The 22208-nt window shown below is 36.1% G+C and overlaps 1 protein-coding gene across 1 annotated transcript in view; it reads right to left on the bottom strand.

Annotated features, from left to right (window-relative positions):
- The window catches only part of LOC146170478 (coiled-coil domain-containing protein 171-like), a 53539-nt gene that overhangs the window by 20096 nt on the left and 11235 nt on the right, over positions 1 to 22208 (bottom strand). The window contains exons 16-30 of the mRNA XM_083388714.1: positions 21364 to 21480; positions 20739 to 20881; positions 20003 to 20104; positions 18949 to 19112; positions 18364 to 18495; positions 17687 to 17798; positions 16796 to 16892; positions 16167 to 16302; positions 15273 to 15436; positions 14582 to 14656; positions 13332 to 13477; positions 12884 to 12965; positions 12319 to 12378; positions 9936 to 10082; positions 3164 to 3321 (exon numbers count right to left, since the gene is read on the bottom strand). Coding sequence (XP_083244840.1) covers positions 3164 to 3321; positions 9936 to 10082; positions 12319 to 12378; positions 12884 to 12965; positions 13332 to 13477; positions 14582 to 14656; positions 15273 to 15436; positions 16167 to 16302; positions 16796 to 16892; positions 17687 to 17798; positions 18364 to 18495; positions 18949 to 19112; positions 20003 to 20104; positions 20739 to 20881; positions 21364 to 21480 — 1835 coding nt within the window. The remainder of the gene's footprint in view (positions 1 to 3163; positions 3322 to 9935; positions 10083 to 12318; positions 12379 to 12883; positions 12966 to 13331; positions 13478 to 14581; positions 14657 to 15272; positions 15437 to 16166; positions 16303 to 16795; positions 16893 to 17686; positions 17799 to 18363; positions 18496 to 18948; positions 19113 to 20002; positions 20105 to 20738; positions 20882 to 21363; positions 21481 to 22208) is intronic.

Below are 22208 nucleotides of genomic sequence, written 5' to 3'. Positions count from 1 at the left end.
AACAAAAGGTGCGAGTAAAAATATTGCGATTTATCACCAAAAAGTAGTTCGAATTCGCGTCTATATTTCCTACTATTAATGATCCGTGCGTCAACGGTAGCAGCGTGGATAAGCCTGTTGTGTGACTCGCGTGATGCAAGACAAAGGTCGTTGACCCCGACGCTAACCACAGGTCATTGACCCCAACCGGCGTGGAGAGCGATTGTCTTAACTACAGTCACTACAATAGATAGACTTGCTCTTCTGGTGAAGTTATAAGCAGGGGTGGCAAGATTTTTTTAGTTTTTAGTCGCGGGCCAAAAACCAAACTCAAAAGGTCTATGTGGCCTTTAAACGTTAACTGTGTAGATTCCATGCGTCTTTGTAACAATTTTGTTAATGTTAAAAAAAATGGCATTTTATTGATAGTTCAATATTTATTTATTTTAAGTATCGCTTTAAAATTTGTTTCTAATGTTTCCGAAAAAAAGGATCGTAAGACAAAAATGTACGGAGGGGTCGCTTCTTTTGTTACTTTTTACAAAAAACTGAAAAAAATAAGGCCGAACTCTTTTTAAGTCGGTTAAAATCCGCCAGCATAACAATTAGCCAAGCATCATTGTTTTAGGCGGTCGAGAAAAAATTGCGGGGGAGTTTAGTTTCAAGTGCTATCGGATGTTTCATCGTGTGGGTGAACCCATCGGAATTACAAGAGGATTTTTTGGACTTTACAAACGGGTAATTTCGCTCCACGAGTAAGGTGTTGAGAAATGGGATTTAAGTTCCATCATTGGGTAAAAGGGGCATTTTTCCCCACTCCCCAATAGACAATAATTCACGTGATCCCGATCCCTGTGTTCTGGTAAATTGTGGGTGCGGAGAAAGATTTCTCCAAAGTTTTTGACTTTTTTATAAATTTTACTTCGCCATGTATATTTGTTTTTCCTTACTTACAGGAACTGTCGATGCCAGTGTGGGCGAAATATTTCTTATAAAAATGTTAATCCTGGTTTTACTGGGATTTTAAAACTTTTTTTTATTGTTGTTAATAAAGGTGTCAGCCGAACAGTGATCGACAAGCAGAAACCTGCTGACAATGTTTTCGGTTCCATAGAGATGCACTCCTAATAAATATAAATATATATGCTATTTGGGCCCCGAAAAAAGTTGAAAAACACTGTTATAAGAGTTGGAGGTTGTAATAAGGCGTAATAAGAATATCAAAGCCCATACAGAATGTTGAAAAATTAATAAAGAGTTATTCGAAACGTTCAAGATGATGCCTATACTTCTGTATGGGCTTTCAATTAATTTAAAACTATTTCTCGGTTTAAAAAATGAATTAAGAGTATTAAGAAACGTTCAAAATGATACCTACTTCTGTATGGGCTTTGATATTGCTATTACGACTGTTATAAGAGGTCTACATCTTTTTAACAAATATTTGGTCCCAATAAAAAAATATTTGAGAACCCGAGACGCAAACAGGTTGGAAAGTCGAGCTTAAATCAGCAAAATCCCTGCAAAGCGTTTGAAGTGGACTCGTTAGGTAAAAATCACAAGCGTTAAAATCACACTCGAGCCACAGATGAATAAAACGGCGTCATAAGCTGGAAAAACAAACTTTACGGCCAGATGTGACGTTGTTGCCATTGTGTGACATCACAATGGGTTGTGACGTCACGCCTTGTTGTGGTATTGTGACGTTGTGTTTGTTACGTCTCTGTAGGGAGTCCTGGAATGAATGGTTTATAGTTATGAAGTCGTAAACAAGATATATTTCGTGGATGAGAGAAAGTTCGATCTGTGTGCTAAATTTTCACGTTTTACAACATTTTTCAAACAAGTAATTCTATGTGAACTATGTTTGGTAAAAATATTTATCATAGTATTGTGGAAAATCCACTAAACACGACTTTTAGAAAATGTCACTTTTAAAATAACAAAAAAGCCGTTTCAAGGCCGAAATTCTTACATTTTTTCCACAGCATATTTGTTTAATTGCATGAAAATGTTTTTTTTTTTACATCAAAATTTCTGGTCATATGAGCGATTAAAATTGTAAAGTTGGGAACCAAAAAGAGTAAAATAAACCATTAATATAGCTTCACAAACTTTGGTGTTGCGAAACACGAACAGAAACACGATTTATGACTAGGCCGGCTCTAAAGGTTTCAATAATGTTGCGCAAGGAAACATTATTTCGGGTCTGCTGCATTTATAGCGGTGACTCATGACGGAAAATTGCAAAACTGCCAAAAGCGTTTTTTTTTGGTCCTCACTTTCGGAAACTGCACACTTTCGTTTCTACAATGCGGCGCTCAAGTTATAAGCGAAATATATATTTCGGAAAATCGGAAATTTCGACAAGTTCTTTCGGAAAACGAAACTTAAAAAAGCATGACTTAATGCAGGCTTGTTATATTGGGGGGCACATACATTGGGCAATATGAGGATAAGGAATCATATTTGACCGGAGAAATAAAAATATTTTTTTCTAAACTGGAAAAAAATGTTTTCTATTCTTACGAGTAAGATGCATAGGTCAAACAGAATGTTACATTTAATTTTTTTGCCAAGCAAATGTAAAACAATTCGAGACAATTATTATTTGTTGTGTTTTGATGTTGATGAAATGTCAAACTAAACGATTATTTCATAAAGCTTAGTTTATATTTTGGTGAATAAGTCATAGATTTTCTTGGTTTAATAATAATCAAGCCAATAGGAAAATTTAAGTTTTGTATTCCCGAGTGTTGCTCACCCAGCAGTATTATATAATTAATCGACGTTTCGACGTGCTATACAGAACGTCTTCATCATTATATAATACTGCTGGAAGAGCAACACTCGGTCATAAGCCTGGCAGCAATAGCTTTTTTCATAAGTTTTATATCCGGACCCCGACCTTCTACATTTACCAGGCCCGCGATGGTCAGGTCTACAGTTTTCGGCCCTTAACGAAGAAACGATTATTTCATAAAGCTTATTATAGTTTACATTTTGGTGGATAATTGTGTATGTTTTCTTCACTTAATTATTCAAGCCAAATAGGCCAAAATAAAGTTTCATATCCGCACCTTTCAGTAGCAGTTGACCTGTCCGCGATGGTCAGGTCTACAGTTTTCGGCCCTTTAAGAAAAATTTTGACGACCCTGCCTTAAAACAACATGGAGCCACTCACCTGGCCAGCTCATTTGTCCCGTTAAGTGAGCTTCGATCGACCAACTCTCCACAAAGAGGATGGAAATCACTGTCGTTAAAAGTGGGCGATGAGGCGTGACCGGCACGTGACGCGATACGCCCCACTGCGCACTCGTCACGGGTCGGTACGTGCGTCAACTGGAGCGGAACACAAGTGTTAGAAAGGTCGTTTTTTGGGGAGATATGCAGTAGTTTGTTAATAATAGACTTTTTAATGTTTACAGGAATGCTCGAGAAAATATGGTTTTGTTTTGTGCAGCCAAGCCCATATAACACAACAACCGTATATATAGTTCAGTCTAAAAACACATAGCAGACAAAAATGAGGGCTCAAAATAATACCATGTTAAAAAGTGCTTTAAACAATTTGACAATAACCGCTAAAAAAATAAAACTTTTATTTTCTTCAAACACTGAGTATTGAAATGATCCTTAAAGTTACAACGCTCAATTTATATGTAATATTTTTTAGCTTTTTGACGTCTTAAGACTTTATCGGCATCAAACACAAATCATTATAAAATGTCGTGTTGTGAATAAACTATTCAAGTAGTTATTACATCATAAGAGAAAAACGAGTCCTGAGAAGACAGGGATGTTTCACAATTGACTAACGCCACATTGCTCTTTTGGCGTTGGACAAATTTACGCCAAAGTCTTGAGCTAAATAACGATTCGGATATGAGTTACAAAGTGATCTTTGGCCTTTGCAAGCCGATAGCATAATCATGAAATCGCCCAGTTATCCAGGCTATTATGCGACCAAGCCTTTAAGTTTAAACGCATTTTTATCGCGAAGTTTCTCCCAGAACAGGGTTTGTGCGACATTTTTATCGAAAACATAAGTAAGCGGCTTGTAATTTAAATGGCGATGGTTATAAATTCATATTTAGTGTCACGTCGCTTATATTTAGGGTTAAAAAATGTTAGGCGTGTTAAGGTTAGGAATGTTGTAAACCTGGAGGCACCAAAAAAGTCCTAGTGGACGCGGGATAACTGTAAATATCTAAATGTATAAACTTTTGCATTGACTTTATTTGACTTCAATCTTACGAAACGAAGAAAACCAAAGAAGTGAATAATAAAATATATCGTGAGATTTATGAAATTGTCATTTTGTTCAAAATTTTATTCAAATTTAGATGACATTTGTTTTTGACAAATATTCCTGTTTATAAAAATACGTTATTACTTTGTTTTAGGAAATCCGCGGGCAGAATAAATTAAACTGGCGGCCGGCATTTTGGTGGACCCTAACTTATTTTCAAATACTTTTTATGCCAATCATTTTTAATTATTTCCCACTTTTTGAATATTTTATGAATTCTAACTTCTAATTATTTCAGTTTTTTATTTAAAAAAAATATTTAAATAAGTATAATTAGTTTTACGGTGGAAAGTCTAGATTCAAGTCAAAATTACAAAACTTCTGTTTAATAACCGCAAACTAACAGAAAAAAGTTTAATATTTGAAACAGGATTTTGAGGATATGAGTCAGCAACTGACATTTGCTTCACAAGCCAAAACTTTTTGCCTGCATTGACTCCATCGGCTTTTCACAACGGAACATTTTCATATTTGTGACGTAATAAGCGGAAGCATGGGATTCGTAATTGTTTCGCAACAAACCGAAATTGCTTTTTTGCATTTTACAATAATGATTTTGGCAAAACTCATGCACGAAATTTTTTTGGAAAGTTTTACGCCGCTTAGAAAAGTGAGTTTACTCAAAATAAAGAAACAAGATAGCGATGCCATCCCAGCCATGGATTACTTGACGAAACGCAGCGATTATTTTCGAAGCCAATACAGAAGCATAGTTACTGTATGCTTTAAACGTTTTAAATAAATCTGTTGATTAATTTTAAATTTCCATTTTTAACAGTTCAAATCTATTCAAAGAAAAAAACGTAAAATGTCTTATATCCAATTAATCTCTTAGTCTGTTAAGGCCTAATGTAACCCCTCCACTAGTCCCCAGAACCCAAGATGTTTCAAACATTCCTCATGCGAAGGACTTTTTATTAACGTTCTAGTGCCCAGTTTGCAAAAGAGGTGGCTGACCGTGGAGGACCCCTGACCGTAGGTTGCCGAACCCTGCATGGGGTTAACCAATGTTCCCATCAACAATGAATTCGACGCATAAAAGGCGCCGAACTTTCAAAATTCCAGGGCGTTTTCTCAACCAAAACAAAATTCCTAATCACAAACGAAACGTAACAGCTCTTAAACCGTTTTTGCGCTTCCGTGTGTCCTGTAATTCCACCACCACAAATTGCTCTACTAAGCGAGGCCGGTCCAGTCATTTCAATGCTTCGGTTTATATATTTAGATGCAGTGCGAAACTTTCGCAGATGTTACACGCCGTAATTCAGGAAAGTAACGCACAGTGTTATTGGACCTAAACTGTGTTACTGAGGGCGTATTTTGTGGTACTTTGTAGTTCTCTCGCATGTAACTTGGTCAAATTGCAGGACGTCAAAAAACGCTTTGCACACCCGCGTTCGGCACCTATGGTTCTACCGACCCAGTTTAAGAAACATGATCTAAAAACCACCTTTCCGAACACAAGCAAAAAGGCCTTAGGTCAAAACGCGCGGTTAAGCAAGCAAGTCAAGCTTAAAGCTAGGAGTTGGAATTGCAGGGGATGTAGGTTTAGTGCAGACAGTCTGGTCGTGACTTGAAGATATTGCATTCCGTGCAAAGCCAGACAGAGTAGGCAGCTTACAATCACAAACTCCGACGATTTTCAATGAACTTGGGCTTTCCGGTTGAGCGCTTTGCTCGTTCGAGCGTTAATGTTGACTGATGTATGCACAGATTGCTGCCATCAGGGTCAATGTGGTTGAAAAAATTAAAAATAATCGCCAAAATGGGGAACATTAAGTGCATTTTGTACCAACTATATCATGGATGTTTATTTTTTTTAAACGAAAAATAAACGCATTAGTTTTTATGTTGGCCGCCTACCTGTTTTAATTCAATTATTTTTTTAAAATTTGCATTTTGTTCTTCGTTCCCTCCAAAACATTTCAACATATATTTGTCCGATTAAGGTTTTTGTAATTTGTAATCTTTTATCGATTAGGCAACAAATTTTGAAATCACGCTTTAAAGATGTTTTTGCCAAGTCACTGCCAGTGTGAGTGTTTATAGATATATTTTGATTATATTGTTTTATAAATAAAAAATTTTCTAGAGACGCAATTTTGCCGAATTTATCAAAGATACTTATAAATTAAAAGCATTCTTCAAATTATAATTTGGCGCGTATTTTAGCATCGAATTAAAAAAAATGCAATAAATATGAACAACAGCTCATTTCAGTTAAAATCATTTTAAACAAACTTAAAAAAACTGTATTGTTTATACTAGATATACTAATTCATAAGTTTCTAAAAAAAAAATTAAATTCTAACCTACAAAAATTACAGCAAATTAGTTTCCCGCAACCTTCTCAATATAAGCAAAACGTATTAAGTTCAAAGAAAATTGCGAAAAAAGCTCGTTATAACGACGGCGCCGCTAATCCTCAAGAAGAAAAATTGTGCAAAAAGTAAAGAGAACGCGGTTGTGCAGCGAAACCAGAAGCCTGTTGTTGTTACAAACTCGTTAAGGTTATTTGCATCTCAGGAAGGCAGCCCAGGTGATAAGAATCAGATTTCGACGTAACTCAATAACTCAACATTCCGCAGTGCGTCGATTCTCACGCAACAATCGCCCACAATGGCTGATTGTTACGCACTTCTTGCGTGATCACTTGAGTGGCTAACAGCGCGTGAAGTTGAAGAATCGAATTCCTTGATGGTTTGTTGCAAATCACACACGGGGGCGGGTAAATGTGGGTCAGGGGGGCTTTACTGGGTCTGTTGCTGGGAGAAATTTAATTTTTACAATAAATTACAATAATTGAAAGCAAAATCTTTCTACTGACAAAATTCACATTATTTTATATTGTTCTGTAGTACCATTGGAATGGAAAGATTAGTTAACAAAAAAAAACGTTTTCAATATTTTCTTCAAAGAGTTAGTATTTATTGAGAATTATTGAAAGCAGATTTTTTTTAACGTTAAAAATTCACATTATCTTGTATTTTTTATGTAGGAAAATTATAAAGATATCCGGTAACAACAAACTATTGAAAATAATTTCGATATCAATGCACAGTATTTTGGCCTAGTTGAAAAAAATCAAACCGCAATTTCCATTGTTTAAAACTCTATAACGCACCAAAACAGCTGCGATTATATTTATCAGAAGATTTGCGATAATACAACTTGGTATCGGTTATCGGCCACGATCCGATAATACCGGACACACCTAACCTTGAGTGTGTGGTAAGCGCGGATGTTGACAGCAAACAAAGGTGTGTTGTTGCCACTAATGTGTCAGTGCACACGACCACACTTGAAACATCACCAGCCCGTCAAGTACGTGGAACTATAAGCCACTGTTAAATAGCAACGATGCAAGCTTTATCGTATAAACCAGGGGTTCCCAGCCTGTGGGCCATGGCCCCTTTTTCAATGGGGCCATGAAAAATTTAAAAATAGAATTTTTTTGGTTTATTATCTCTAAGTCTACTACTGAACTATAACAAAAGAAATTAATTAAAATTTAATGAACTCTTGAAGCTGCAAGAACTGACGGCAGCCCGATTGAGCTTTGAGAAAGATAGTTTGACCACATTTTGGGCAAAAACTAAGCAATTCGTACCCTAAGCTTAATGAAATTGTCATTCCATTGCTGTTGCCTTTCCTACCAACATATCGTTGTGAATGTGGGTTTTCAACAATGTTACTTCTGAAGACAAAACAGTGCAGTGTCTTTGATATTCAATATAACATGCGGCTGGCTCTTTCCACCACTCTACTAGCAATTAGGACATTGTCAGAGCTAAAACAAGTAAAAACATACTATTATGTTTATTGTGTGTTGTATTTCATTTTGTCATTTTAACTACCGGTTACTGTATAAACCAGTTTTTTAATTAAAACGAAGTTTCTTAATTTTTTCAAAAGGTTTAAAAAAAATAAGAGGGGCCATTGATTTCTCACCATTCCAAAGGGCTCCACGGTGTACAAAAGGTTGGGAACCCCTGGTATAAACAATGCTTTAGTTAAGCGAAAAAAAAAGAAAAAAGGACTATAACAAAAGTTACAAAGCAAAAAGCCTCCCCAATGTAGGCGAATGCAATTTAGTTTGATTTACCCATCCAACGCAACTTTACCAAACCTTTGAAATTCGAAGGAAAAACTCTCGACTTTGCGAAGATTGATTTCCAGCTTAGCGGGAGTTGGAACGCAACAATGCGTGACAATCGCCCAACAATCGGCGCTTTGTTCCCCGCGATGCTGCTGTTGCGTAACAATGGGAAATTTCCTCGAGTCGAATGTTTTCGCGCCGCGCGGCGTCAAGGCTCAGTGACATCACAATAGCAGGGGCTACATAGTCACGAGGTGCCTGGGACTTGGCTTTAGTTGATTGCACGCGCCGATGCAAAACGCAGCAACAAGGCCGCAAAAACTATACCACGACAATTCAACAACGAATTGGAACACAATACACGAGTTTTTTCGTAATTTTAATAAAAATAATAAAGTCTAATATTCAGTAAAATCGACATTTCGTTGTTTACAAACGTTTCGGCAACACTCACCATCGGTTTGAATAAGGATTTATTACAAAGCTAATAAAGCTCAAAGTGTGTCCGATGTTCACAAGGACCCTTTGTTAACTGACGGAGTGATTTACAATCTGGCTTTCACTTCGAGAAAAAAATATAAAATATTTTACTTTTCCAATTTTCGCAGTTCTTAAAGTGAATCGCACGTTAAAAGGAACATCGACCGCAAAGTAGAACTTCACTGTAATGTAGATTTAAAAATTCCTCTTTGGAGAACCACATTACACAAACGACAATATCAAAAGAAATATTTAAACCATGGCATTAAAATCAATTTTTGTGGTATTATTGTTTTAAACGCGATTCCTTGATATGCTGAAATTTTCCTACAAACTCACAAACATGTTTTTATGTTTTTTTTGTGTCAATATTGATCTCCAGGTGACAGGCAAGCAAGCGTGCAACTTTTGTGTAAACTCGTTGTTTGCCAGACACGCCTTTGTAATATTTCCAGCTCCTTTACACGCAATAAATACGGCGGATATCGTGATATTGTGAACACAGACCAGTTGTTTTGATAGTTTCGACCCTTTTTTTTATGTCACGAGAAAACTTTAACGAATAAACGCAATTAAATTAAAATGAAACCCAAAGAATAAACGTGGTACTTGATTGTTTTTCGAAAACACCCAACTTAAGAAAATAAGAATAAATGTAGCTCAAATTAACGTTTAAATACAGTTTTACCGATAATATCGATCGATATATCAGTATCGGTAAATTAGAGCCATATTTTGGTCGATATATTCAACTATGAACATGTTGTATAGAGTTTCCATACAGATAAATTTTATGCTCACCTCAAGGTCACATTAGGCTCACCTCAAGGTCACATTATGCTCACCTCAAGGTCACATTATGCTCACCTCAAGGTCACATTATGCTCACCTCAAGGTCACATTAAGCTGACCTCAAGGACACTTTATGCTCACCTCAAGGTCACATTAAGCTCACCTCAAGGTCACATTAAGCTCACCTCAAGGTCACATTAAGCTCACCTCAAGGTCACATTATGCTCACTTCAAGGTCACATTATTCTCACCTCAAGGTCACATTGTGCTCACCTCAAGGTCACATTCCCTGTTGCATGCGTCGTACAATTCCCGCTTGAGGACGCTAATGTGCTCCCTGTATGACGTAATCTGCGACTCGAGGTTGTCGATACGCACCACTGCACTTGACTGTGCACGCATGAATGATTCGACGGCGCGCTGAAAAAAAAAAGTTTAAGTGAAATTACATTAAAGAGTGTCTAAATGAGAAAAAATAACTATACATTTATTTTGTGCCAATTATTTTAACCTAAATTACTATTTTTTTTAGATTTTTTTAATATTTAGGAACACTAAACACGGATCTGTTCATAATCTTCAGTAGAAGAAGAGTGACCCAAATAACTGATAAAAACATGGCATAAGCACTTGCCGAAACGTATGCAAATAAAAGAATGGATCTTTTATCTTTATTTGGGCCACTCTCTTTCTAATGAAATTTTTTTATTATTGGTTCAAAAGAATAATATTTCAAGCTCCTTCAGCACAAAAATACGACGGATCTCGTAATGTTGTGAATTTAAGCCCCGTTGTTTTGAAAGTTTCGGCCAATTTCTGATGTCACGAGAAAAAATTCCATCGGACATTCGCCAGATTGAGCTAACGAAAATGCTTGGAAATCACCGAGCATGGAATTTAGCAGGGAAGGACTCCTTCAACAGTTGCCCGAAGTTCACGGTTCACTTAAAAGTTCGACCAAAAGTCGGTTTTACGGGGAACTTGAATTAGCGGAAAGCTATTCTGCGTTACGCAACAATATTTTGGAGCAAATAGTTGTTCGGTGTTGTGTTTAAAAGGCATTTTTCGGGCATTTGTGGGCTTGGTCGCAGAATGCTGGTATCAAATATCACCATATAATTGTTTTAGTGAATAATCTTACGTTCTTGTGGAAAAAATAAATTCCAAAATACTTTTATTTACGTCATCACTGCTAAAAACTAACTCTTTCCATTGATGTAAAATCATAAATAAAAAACGAAACAGCATTTAGAGTTTGTGATAAGTGATATCAACAAATCTTTTTTTTAAAATATACCGAATATTACCAGATATAAGGTTGGTATTAATATTTTTTTTGGCAAAATGACTAGAGGTTGTAGTTAGACGTAGAGTGAATATCAAAGTCCCACACAGAAGTAGGAAGCATTTTGAATGTTTCGAATAAATCTTTATTCATTCAAAATGCTTTCTACTTCTGTATTTGATATCCACTACATCTTACAAGGTTATATTACAAAAAATGATGATTTAATTCGGAGCCACCTTAAATTAGATGTTTGCTTATTATTCTAATTTCTTATTGTGAGAAGCCAAACACCCTTAAGCTAGCGGAAAGATATTTAGAGTAACGAAACATTTTAAGCGAACTGAGGTATTGGGTTTCACGGGGTCACTTATGCGGATTGGCTGATAATATTGTGTCGAAGTAAACATTACCATAATTATAATGTATTTCTTTGCGGAAAAACATCAAATGTTGTCTTTGCTGAACTTAAGTTTATTGTTTAAAAACGAATATTTTTTCTTCTTTTAACGCATATAGCCACTTCTAAGATAAGCCAGTTACTTATCAACCATCAATCATTATATTATTGACAGCGCTTAATTAGACACCTTGAGTTTTACAGGAATTATTCGGGTCAGAGTTGACTGCAAAGTTTCAACAAGGTTCAGGGTTCTTCAAGTTTATACAATAATTAAGTCGCTAAAAATAAATGGGAAAAAGGCGGTTTGGCAGGTGGGGTTTTGTGGGGTTCGAACTGACGACCTCACAAACAGACTGCGGGATATGGTTCGTTGCTGTTTCACAAGATAAGATTACACAACACTGAAGCAATGGCAGACTCACCAAAACTGTCGATCAATGATGCAAACAAGGCAAGTTGAGTTCGAACCTCACCACAGGCTAGCTGTTTTCAGCCTGGCAAAAGTGTTTGGATAAGTTTTATTCCGAGTGTTGCACAAGGTTTAACTTTAGTGTAGCTGCAAACTCGACAGCTTGTTTTTAACTTGGGAAAACTTTTTCCGTAAACAGGTCACCACCAAAAAGTTATGTATCCTAACAAAGTGTAGAATTACGCGATAAACACCCTGAAACTATAGATTTACCAGCGGTTTGGCGTGGAAAGTGCAACCATAAATGCAAACCGCATCACTTTTTTTAAACCTTAAATCACATATCTAAACTATCAGGATCAGAAAACCCAACAAAACATGAAAAAAATCTAAACATTTCTGTTTAACCATCTAGGAGGTTTTTGCAACGAAGTGAAAAATCCTTTCTGTATAACTTGAATTTTTGAGGTCTGCCCTACTTTTTTTAACGAAATGTTTGTTTTAAGTTGTACAGTATGTTCCCTTGCTATCTGCGAGGTTCTTGTCAATATTAGTTTACCTGGGCAGCTTTCATCCCGGGTCCAGCTTGATCCGCAATCCCCTCAACTTGCACACGAAGCTAAAGAAAACAAGTGGAAGATTAAATCGTCACTAATACATTAAACTTCAACAGCATATGCCCACCATAAATCTCTTATACTGCGTTAATAAAGGCGAAAAAGATTATTTCTTATTGAAAGTGTCAGCCTATTAAAATAAAACGTTAGTATAAACTAGAGATGTTGGATAACACCGGGTCCCAGCCGATACCTGATGGCAGTCTAATCTTAATTTCATGCATATGCGATTCAAACCAGCGATTTTATGTTGAGGTAAAATATCAACAAATATTAAGTTGATACCTCGTGGTGACTAAAGTTCTTTACCCAAAGCAAATTGTGGCCTAACGACCTGAAAAAAGTACATTTGAACGTTTTAATTTCATCAATTTTTCATGTTTAATCATTATGATGACGTCATTTTGTAAATGGTCGGATGGCGATATTTTTTCCCGACATATCGGGCATCGGTATCGGAATACTAAGCGTGTGTAAACGTTTAATAATTCTGTTTCGGGTATTTACCTTGTTAGAGATGTCATCGTCCTTGGCGAACTGAATGCTTTTTTCAACTGTCTCGAAGTACTTGGCGATAGAATTGCGCTCACTACAAAAAATAAATAAAAGTGAATGGTTTCAATTACAAAACTCATATTCGTGTGGATACTTAAATAAATGCTGTTCATATTGAAAAGCAGGCAAATCTTACCCATTTGCAATTTAAGAAAATAATTCAGCGAGGTTACGTTTTTTGAACATGATTCCTAAATAAATTATTTGGTTGAATTTATTTTACTGACATGGATATTATAGAAAACACGATTTTTAGTTACTTTTAAAGAAAAATCAATACATCAAAAATTTGTTTTTTAATTAGGTTTAAATTTAAAAGTTTTTAATTTTTTTCTAAAGCTAAAATGTACAACAAATAAAAACGCCCAAAAACAACGCCACAGCGCCACCTAACGCCCACCCTGCGGCCATCTTTAGCGCGTCTTTGGCTTGTTGCACATCGCTCTGTAGCTTTCCCCGCTCCTTGTTCAGTCGCTCGACCTGCTTCTCAAGTTGCCGCTTGTTTTGCGAACATCGCTTCAAATCCATCTTAACTTCAGTTAAACTCTGCAAGAGAAAAAGGGGTTAATTACCAAACTGTGTGCCGCTGCACACTAGTGTGCCTCGAGAGATTGCCAAGTGTGCCGCGAAACTTGTAATTCGAAAAAAATAGATAATTTCTATGACCAATCGGCATACCCGCAAGCATTTTAGACTTAAATATGCATAATTCATTACAAATTAATAATTTTGAGACATTTACATATCGTTTGTCGTGTGTTATGGGAGACTCTATTGTTGTTCTGTTGAAAATGTGCCGGAAATAGTTAACATTTTTTAGTGTGCCGCGAGTCAAAAAGTTTGGGAACCACTGGGTTAGATCATTGGTTCTTGGGATTGGCTCCTTAAGGGGGGGATTATTCAATTGAGAAAAAAGAGAGAAAGGGGTTTGTGAGTTTCATCACTTCATTTTTTTGTGTAGGACAAATCTACAAATAATTTGTAAAGAAGCAATTTATTTTAGAGATATTTATTAAACTGGTTCTGACAGGCTTGGATCATTAGATCTATGGTTCTTAAAGGGATCAAATTGGCTCCCTCAGGAAGAACTTTTTCAATTCGGGAGGAAATTTGTTCCAGTGAGCAACCAGGGAGGAAATGGATAAAAGAAGAAGTTATTTAATCGGTTAAATGCAATAAATAACTTATTTAACTGTAATGATTGTGTTGTAAAAGTCTATTAGGCCCATAATATAAGTCTATTGTTTCTTCACAGTTACAGCCATTTAAGAAATATACACCAATGCAGGCATTTTTGCATAGGTATAAAATTAATACCTACGTCATACGTTCAAAAACTTTCAGATGATTAGCGCGCCAAATGTTGTAACAAGTCTTGGCTTTTGGCGCAGATGCGATATATTTTTTTATTTTACGTTATTGCACATATATTTTTGTTTTTAGTTTTACATATATTTTTTTAATTTCATCGATTGTTTCCTGTAGGTTTGGTTTCTGCCAGCAGGGAACATCGAAGTAATAATTAAAAAGGTAAATTTAAACCAAACAATGAAAACGACTTAGTTTGCGTTGATTTCCTAATGAGTAAACACAACACTAGTTGTTACGAAGAGTGAATTTTGCCAGATAAGCGCAAAATGTGTTGCTTACGTTGACAGCTTGTGACAAAGTAATGTCCTTCTCCACTTCTTCAGTGCATTGCTCCTCGACACGAGTGCTCAATTCCTGTATAAATACAAAGAAATGCACAGATGTTAGTTCGCAGACGTTTAACACATTAACGCGGGAAACTTAAGTAACCGGTATAATAAGGGAATTAATCACGTTATAATTTCGAAACAAGTTAGTTTGTTTTTTGTGTTTTCGACACTAAAAGATTTTTTTAAGTTGATCACCGGTGATTTGGCGCAAGGTCGTGCTTTCAAAATAAAAATAAACACAAGTAAATGCAACAAAATACAACACATATTTTCAGACAATAACAAGAATGCAAGAACACAAACAGGCGAATAGAAAAACATAACAGATAGATACAAAAACAATCATCGGAATCCTAAAAAATAGAAACAACAGACAGAAATCTGAAAAAATAAACAGACAGAAGAAAAAAAGAGACAAACAGAGAGAAAATAAAAAAAGGAATTAACAGACGAAAAATAGAGACAAACGGACAAAAAACAGACAGAAAGAAAAAGAGACACACAGACAGAGGTAAAAAGATAAAATCAGAAAGAGAGTAAAAAGCTACACAAAATAGAACGAAAGCAGAATAAATAAACAGACAAAAAAACAGGCAGAAAGTAAAAATAATCATGCAGAAAGTCAACCACCGCACACAGACCTGTAGTTGTTGGTTTTGTTCCTTGAGCAGCTTCTGCGCCCTCTTCTCTCGTTCCATGGCAGCCTTGAGTTCCCCGCACACCCCCTCAAACCTACCCCTTGACACTAGGTGTCGCTCCTTGTCCTTCAGTCTCCCCAGCTCCTCTTGCTGCAACTCAAGCTCCTCTGTGACGTAATAAATGCAGCATTATTTCGTAAGAATATATGCCTTGACATTGATTGTGGGCCGGATAATTATAAGGTCGAGAAAAATATATTAATATTAAAATGCGCGTTATAAAAAATATAAAGAGCTTTAAAAAATTTCCGTTTGGTTTCTTCAAAATTTAGTTCAGAATTAAGGGAATTAACCATCAACAACCTATTTTTGCTCCACTAAGGCGATTCGCCGCTGTCAAGTCCAGCAGGTCATAGTTCAGGGCAAAAAGTTCACAACTAAGTTTAAGTCGGTAAATCTAGTTTATAAAAATAAATTATTTGATCGTTAGGTCCAAAAACTGAAGTGAAATCAAGCGTTAAAATGAAAAATATTCAATTTAACTTGTAAAATTTAAAGTTTGCACTAAAAACTTAAATATAATCAAACGAAAATGAGCAATTTAATTAAATATAGAGTATTTATAAAACTAGGCTACTAGCAACAACTTTTTTCAGCCACATAAACTGAAGATGATACAAGTGCATATCGAAACGTCTTAATCAAGATGATGACGATCTTTTCAATTTTAAAATAAACCAAGCTTAATAAGCAACGAAATACTTATTCTTCTAAGTTTTCACATAATAAGATTTTCCAAAAAACCATGAAAATATAATATACCATAGCGAGAAAAGCTAAAAAAATAATAAAAAACCTTTAATCTAAGGTAATACTTAAATGATTAAAAGGCCTTACCTTTGCACGTGTTCAACTTTGCCACATTTTCCTTCAACAATGCAACATTGTTACGTAACTTCCGCTTCTCCACTTCGGCCGCATGGAGGCGCTCTGTGAAGGTAAGTAGGTGGCGCTGGAGAGCGGAGAAAGAATACTAAAAAAAAGGTCGGGGGTTAACTGCAGGAAGAGAGGGTGTTCAAGCAGAAGCAGCACAGCTTATTTTCAAGTTGAAGGCTACATTAAACTGGTCAATACACTTTTCAACCTGGGCAACGTCGAAAATTTCGTTCCTTAGTTTTTACAATCAAGAAAAACTACTAAATAACGCAGTGCTTATAAAGATTTTCCAGCTTTTTGGTGCCTTAATTACCTATGTTTTCTTCGTTGAACCATAATTAAGTTAATATAAAATTTGACAAAATTAATATATCCGGCCGGAATTGTCAGGCCCCGGCCCTTTAGAAAAATATTTAGTAACTTCTGATACAACGCAAAATATAAAAAAAGGAAACAAAAGAACTGTTTGATAAAATTGTTTGATTCGAACCGACTGCGCCAAATGAATATAATTTTTATCACAATTAAACATATGAGCAGTTGTATACCAAGAGTCGTTTTATTTTGGTGTAAAGATCAAAAAATCTCACCTCGACTGAAAAGAGGTTGACGGAATCTCTCAAGCATGACTTGTGGATCACGTGATCAAGTCCCTCGGATAAAACTCGACACAAGGTACGACGTTCTCTGTGTGGGGGAAGCACCATACGTTATGAAGTAATTATTAAAATGGCTTCAAGATAAACACCGTAATGGTTTTGCATAAAAATAAAAAAAAGCTTATAACGTCAATATAAAAATTGCTTCAAAAAACTGGTCATAATAATTGAATTAAAAGTTATATTATACTATTAGCTTCATTGTGTTTTTGTTCACTTCAAGCTTACAAATCGTTTGGTGATGCCAGTTGGGTCGCCGAAGCTGTGCTGTCCAACTTACACTTTGGATCGTTATTTAAAAAAGGTTGAGAAACACTTATTTAACGTAAATCAACTCAATATTTTTTTTCTGTGCAGTGGTTATCACTGTGAATGTCCGATAATAAAATAGAATCGAGACTGATACTGTGTCCCAGGCGATAGTAGTAATAGTTTCCAAATTACTACAATTTGTTTAGCTATGGTAAAAACACTGCATTCCAGGGGTTCTTAAACTTTTTTTACGGCGGACCCTTAAAATTTTAGTGAAAATGGAAAAATGGAGTCTAAATACACTCAATGCAAAACTGTTTTATTTTTAATTAAACTGTTTTCTTTGAAGATATTCTTAAATTTACACCAACATTTCAATTAGGCCTTCATGGACCCCCTAAAACTAGTTCACGCACCCCCAAGGGTGTCATGGCGTTACATGACACTTGTCGCATAAAAGAGATTGGAATTTAGCTTGAAATAAAAGCATTTATGTTTCAGAGGACGTTCTCGCCGAACCCTTGAAAGAGCTGCGTCGAATCCCAAGTGTTAATATCCTCAACAACTGACCTTATGATATTCCTGTTGTGAGCACAGTAAGCCTTAAACCTGGGTTGAGTTGCTTCTAGAATGCTGAGGAATGCGTTCTTGGCTGTTTTCACCACTGCTCGCGACATGTAACCTGGAGGGGAAAAACAAAGGTTTATGAAATCGGGCTAATAGACGTTTTTGAATGCACTCGATATGTTATTTAATATTAGAACAATTTTAAGCGGTTTGAAAGTATTTTGAATTTAACAGCCGATAGCAAATATGGGTGCTGTCATTATGAAGTGCCAGATATGATATTTTTGTTGCTAACTGAAAAAAATATTAGAAATTAAAAAAAAATAGTTAAATTCTAACAAACCGGCTGACGTGTGCTACTGGTTTTGTTTTGCATAATTACATATAAGTAATAGTAAGCTCCGGACGATCAGAAACTGCGAATGATAACAATTTGCGTTCCACGTTCTATGAGTGAAGTTTGGATAGATTTCAGTCAGATTTCATTAAAAACAAACCAAAAAAACTAAATTTTTTTTGTAGTTTATTTATTTCGACCATTCTGTCTTTCCATTGTGCTAACCTCCCGGCATGGGACTAGTACTGATACCATATAAATATAAGCGAAGTAATTCTACAACAACTTGATTACGGGCGCTGCATACATGAACACACTCCATCTAAACGACCAGCCAACGAACCTGAAGAGTCGCCAGCGTTCTTATCAACAGCTTCCACAACTCCACAAGTAGCATCTCTCACTCCATGAACCATCTCAACGTCGCTCAACCACTCAACCGCCCGGTCAGACCTCGACTTCAAAGCAGGGTCGCCTACACAAGGAAAGTATTAATTCCAATATAACGATTGGATCCAAGATATAGGGTGTTTTTGATCCAGGATTTTGCTACTTTTGAAATGCAAGATGCTATTATTGTAGCAGCTCTAACACAAACGTAAAAGCGAGAAACACACACTTTTTGTCTCTTCACATGTTTCGAGAATCTCATATGTCAAATTACAATGAGTTTTGTCCGAAGATAACGAATGTATTTAATTTATATAAACCCTTATTGAATTCTCCGCAGTATTTTTTATGTTGGGCATTGTTGGGGGCAATACGCCACCGTGAGATATCCTGAATTACCAAATATACTTAGACGCCCTGTATTACAATTAATAAGCACAACTGCTATAAACTAACTATTTCTTAATCGTACAAAAATCAAACAAAAAAAACAGAAATGTTTTCTCCAAAAAAATATTAAAATAAAACAAAAATTCACTTCTTTTCCTTCTCCGCGCAGGTGGTTCCCCCATCCCGGAAACGACCAGCATCCTGTTGTTGCTAAATGCTGACTCATCACAAGTAAACATGGGCACGTTCGACTGCTGAGTCAGCATGACGAGCCGGTTTGCGGCAAGGACGGAAATGACTGCGACGCGGAATCTAAGCGGAGTAAAAGAGATAATTATCTTTCACTGAACATTTTATAAGCGAAGATTACATAAAATATTGGCATTATTTTAATAAATATGATCAATAACTTTGTATTGCTTCTGTATTTTCTTAACAATCAAAAAACACAAAAAAACACGAGACATTAAACCAAACATGAGACACTATGTTTAATAAGTTCAAATTTAATTAATATGGGCCATGTTCCTCATGTCGCTGTATTGCTTACAAAATTCCTCATATTTCGGAGAAATCTTTTCAGAACCGATATAAATGAAAGGATCGCGGCACCCAGAATGCTTTCATCAGGGAATGCAACAACACCACGAAAAATAAAATTTCCATACGTCGAGAATGTATAAAATTCATGTCAAGAGAAAAAAGATCACATGCCTTAAGTTAAAATATTAGGCAATTGGAGTTACAGAAATAGGTGTAGGTTAGTTGTTTCTTGTTCCGCAGCGGCCTAGCACTAAGTGTAAGTATAACAGCGCAGTTTTGGCGTCCCGGTTATATTCAATGGACATTTCATAAGCGAACAAATCGTAAGACCTTATTAATAAGTTGGAACTTGATTAATATGAGCCATCGCTTTGTAGTTCTACAAATTTCTAAATGAATAAACTTTTACAACAAACCAATCTCAATTAATCTAACCCAACTTAAAACTACTGCAGTCGGCGACCCAACCAAATTACACAGCGGCGCAATTTTTTTTCAGTTTTTGCCAGCCATTGCTTGAAAAACGCTGGCGTAGGTTAAGAAACGATCAAGCTGTCAACATTAAGCGGGTATTTTGAAATAAATCACCTATACAATTGTACACTTTCAAGCTAAGAATGGCAATTAATCTTAAAACAAATCCGCATGACGTCACTCACCTGATCAGCGGGTGAATCATGCGGAACGATTTGTGAGCTATTGGTGACGTCACAGTGGTCTTTGTCCCGCTCATTTCTTCGGTGAGTGTGTCGACAAGGACTCTGAAGAAAATATTATAACTTGTAAGTTAGAGCCAGTGGTGAAATGTTTTTTAACCTTTTAATCTAAGGGATCCATAAAAGTCGAATATTTAAGGTTGTATTTCCATGGAAGACATATTATATTGTTTAACATATAATGCTAGAGTAAGCGCGAAAAAATACTATTGCAAAGTTTGAAAACTTTGATTAAGGAGTGTCATGGTACAAACAGGACCTTTCATATGCAAAAGGATTTCATTAAATCGGCTAACAGCCACGAAATAACAAACAGGATTCGCCCGATCCGCGGAAAATTTTGCTATTATTCTTGTTTAAAAACATACAGTTTGAAAGGGGTCATGGCCGCGTGGAGTTTTATTTCAGTCACGATAAGAAATAATAGCTTAGATTTATTTGCGATCAAGATTACTTTATCAAAAGGCATATGGCGTCACAAACCCTGTTTTGGGGTGTCAAGAATTTTCATTTTATGGAAACACTAAAAACTATCAGTGAAATAACTTAATAGGTTTCGCCGTACCTTTAAACTGAGCCTAGTTTGCCAACCACTGATTTGAAGCAATTAAAACTCTACTCATAGCTTAAAATTTTATGAATAAGCATGTGCGGTGCTTTCCCTCGGGTTATTCCCCACCTCATCTGCTGTTTGCAAGTTTCTCCGTCTCTCGTGATTCTGTCCAGTAGTTGGCGCTGTTGAGCGAGCTCGTCACGGGCGCGTAACGTCGGGTAGAGGGCGCCAAGGAGCAGTGCGCATGCGCACGACAACGCTTTGCGCTCCTGGGTTAAATCAGGGTCAAGTGGGTTAAAGAACTTTTTATTATTTTAACTTGGCTAATCAGAATTTTAACAGAATCTATCTGAATCGGAATGGTGAAAACAAACGATTCTGGTTGCACATCAATGATAAGATGAAACTTAATACAGGGCTTAATAGACCGAAAATCAGTTTGTTTGGATGTAATATGGTAAGTATATATTACATATATATATATTTATCATGTAACATCCAAAGAAACTGATTTTCGGTTTACTAAGTTCTGTACTTTTTTTTTAAGACAGAGAACAGTTCGAGAAGGTAATCTATATTTAAACAATATCGGAATCTTGTGACTAAATGACAAACGTGGAATATAAAGGCTAGATTTGTCAAATCAAAAATAGCAATTGGCATCCTGTTGAAATAAGCTTAAGCTCCTCAAATATTAATGTTAATATTGATTCATTTAGATTTAAACTTTGAATGCCACAAGGTTGCTCACCTGCTTGAGGTTGCCATTCTCTCCCCTCAGTTGCGAGCACTCTGCATGCAAACCTTCGTGTAAACCGTCCTTAGCGCGGACACGCTCCCAAGCTTCGTCGCATAAAGCCTGCGTCTTCTGCAAGTAACGGAACGTATTGTGGGGAAGCGCATTGTAATTATAAATGGAGATGTTCGGTACATCACATTATATTCCGATATATCACTATATTTTGTACAAAAGTTCGCGATCAGGTCCAATAACAAATGACGTCATTACTACGGTTAATTATGTTAGCAAAAGGGATTTAAAGTTTAAAGGTTATTTTATTACTAACATTTATTTATTATTCAATAAAGAATACTCTTCTAGCCTAAAATAATTTATAAATAATCTTGTCATGTAGCTGTGGGCCGTGCGACTGGTAGCCGTACATTTTTGCACTAATTTTTAAAAGTTAGTGTGTGTGACGCAACTTTGTGACGACATACTAAAAATTTCCACGCCCCCAACTCTAGCAAAAAATCCTGGATTCTCCACTGTTGTCGTAGTGGTTTCATGTAGTGGGACTTTAATAGCTCTGAAAAGACTATTTTGGGCCGCGACAAAAAGTTTGCCGACCACTGGTTTAGATTTTAATGATATATCGTAAAAAATAAAAAAAATTTCACCTTTTAACAAAGATGGCAGCAATTGCAGCATTTTTCAAAGTTTTTTTATTACTGGTTTGTTATACCTAGAGCCTTGTACAAACTGGGCCCTGGGGTTAAGTGTTTAACAACTGTGATTAAGCCCTTCTAAGGTCGTGAGTTCGAACCTCACAGTAGGCTAGTCGTTTTTCTAGCCTGCTTTTCTTGCATCATTGA

This window comes from Ascidiella aspersa, chromosome 1 (assembly GCF_963924565.1).
Source record: "Ascidiella aspersa chromosome 1, kaAscAspe10.2, whole genome shotgun sequence".
Taxonomy (NCBI): domain Eukaryota; kingdom Metazoa; phylum Chordata; class Ascidiacea; order Phlebobranchia; family Ascidiidae; genus Ascidiella; species Ascidiella aspersa.
This window is presented reverse-complemented; position numbering and strand designations above follow the sequence as displayed.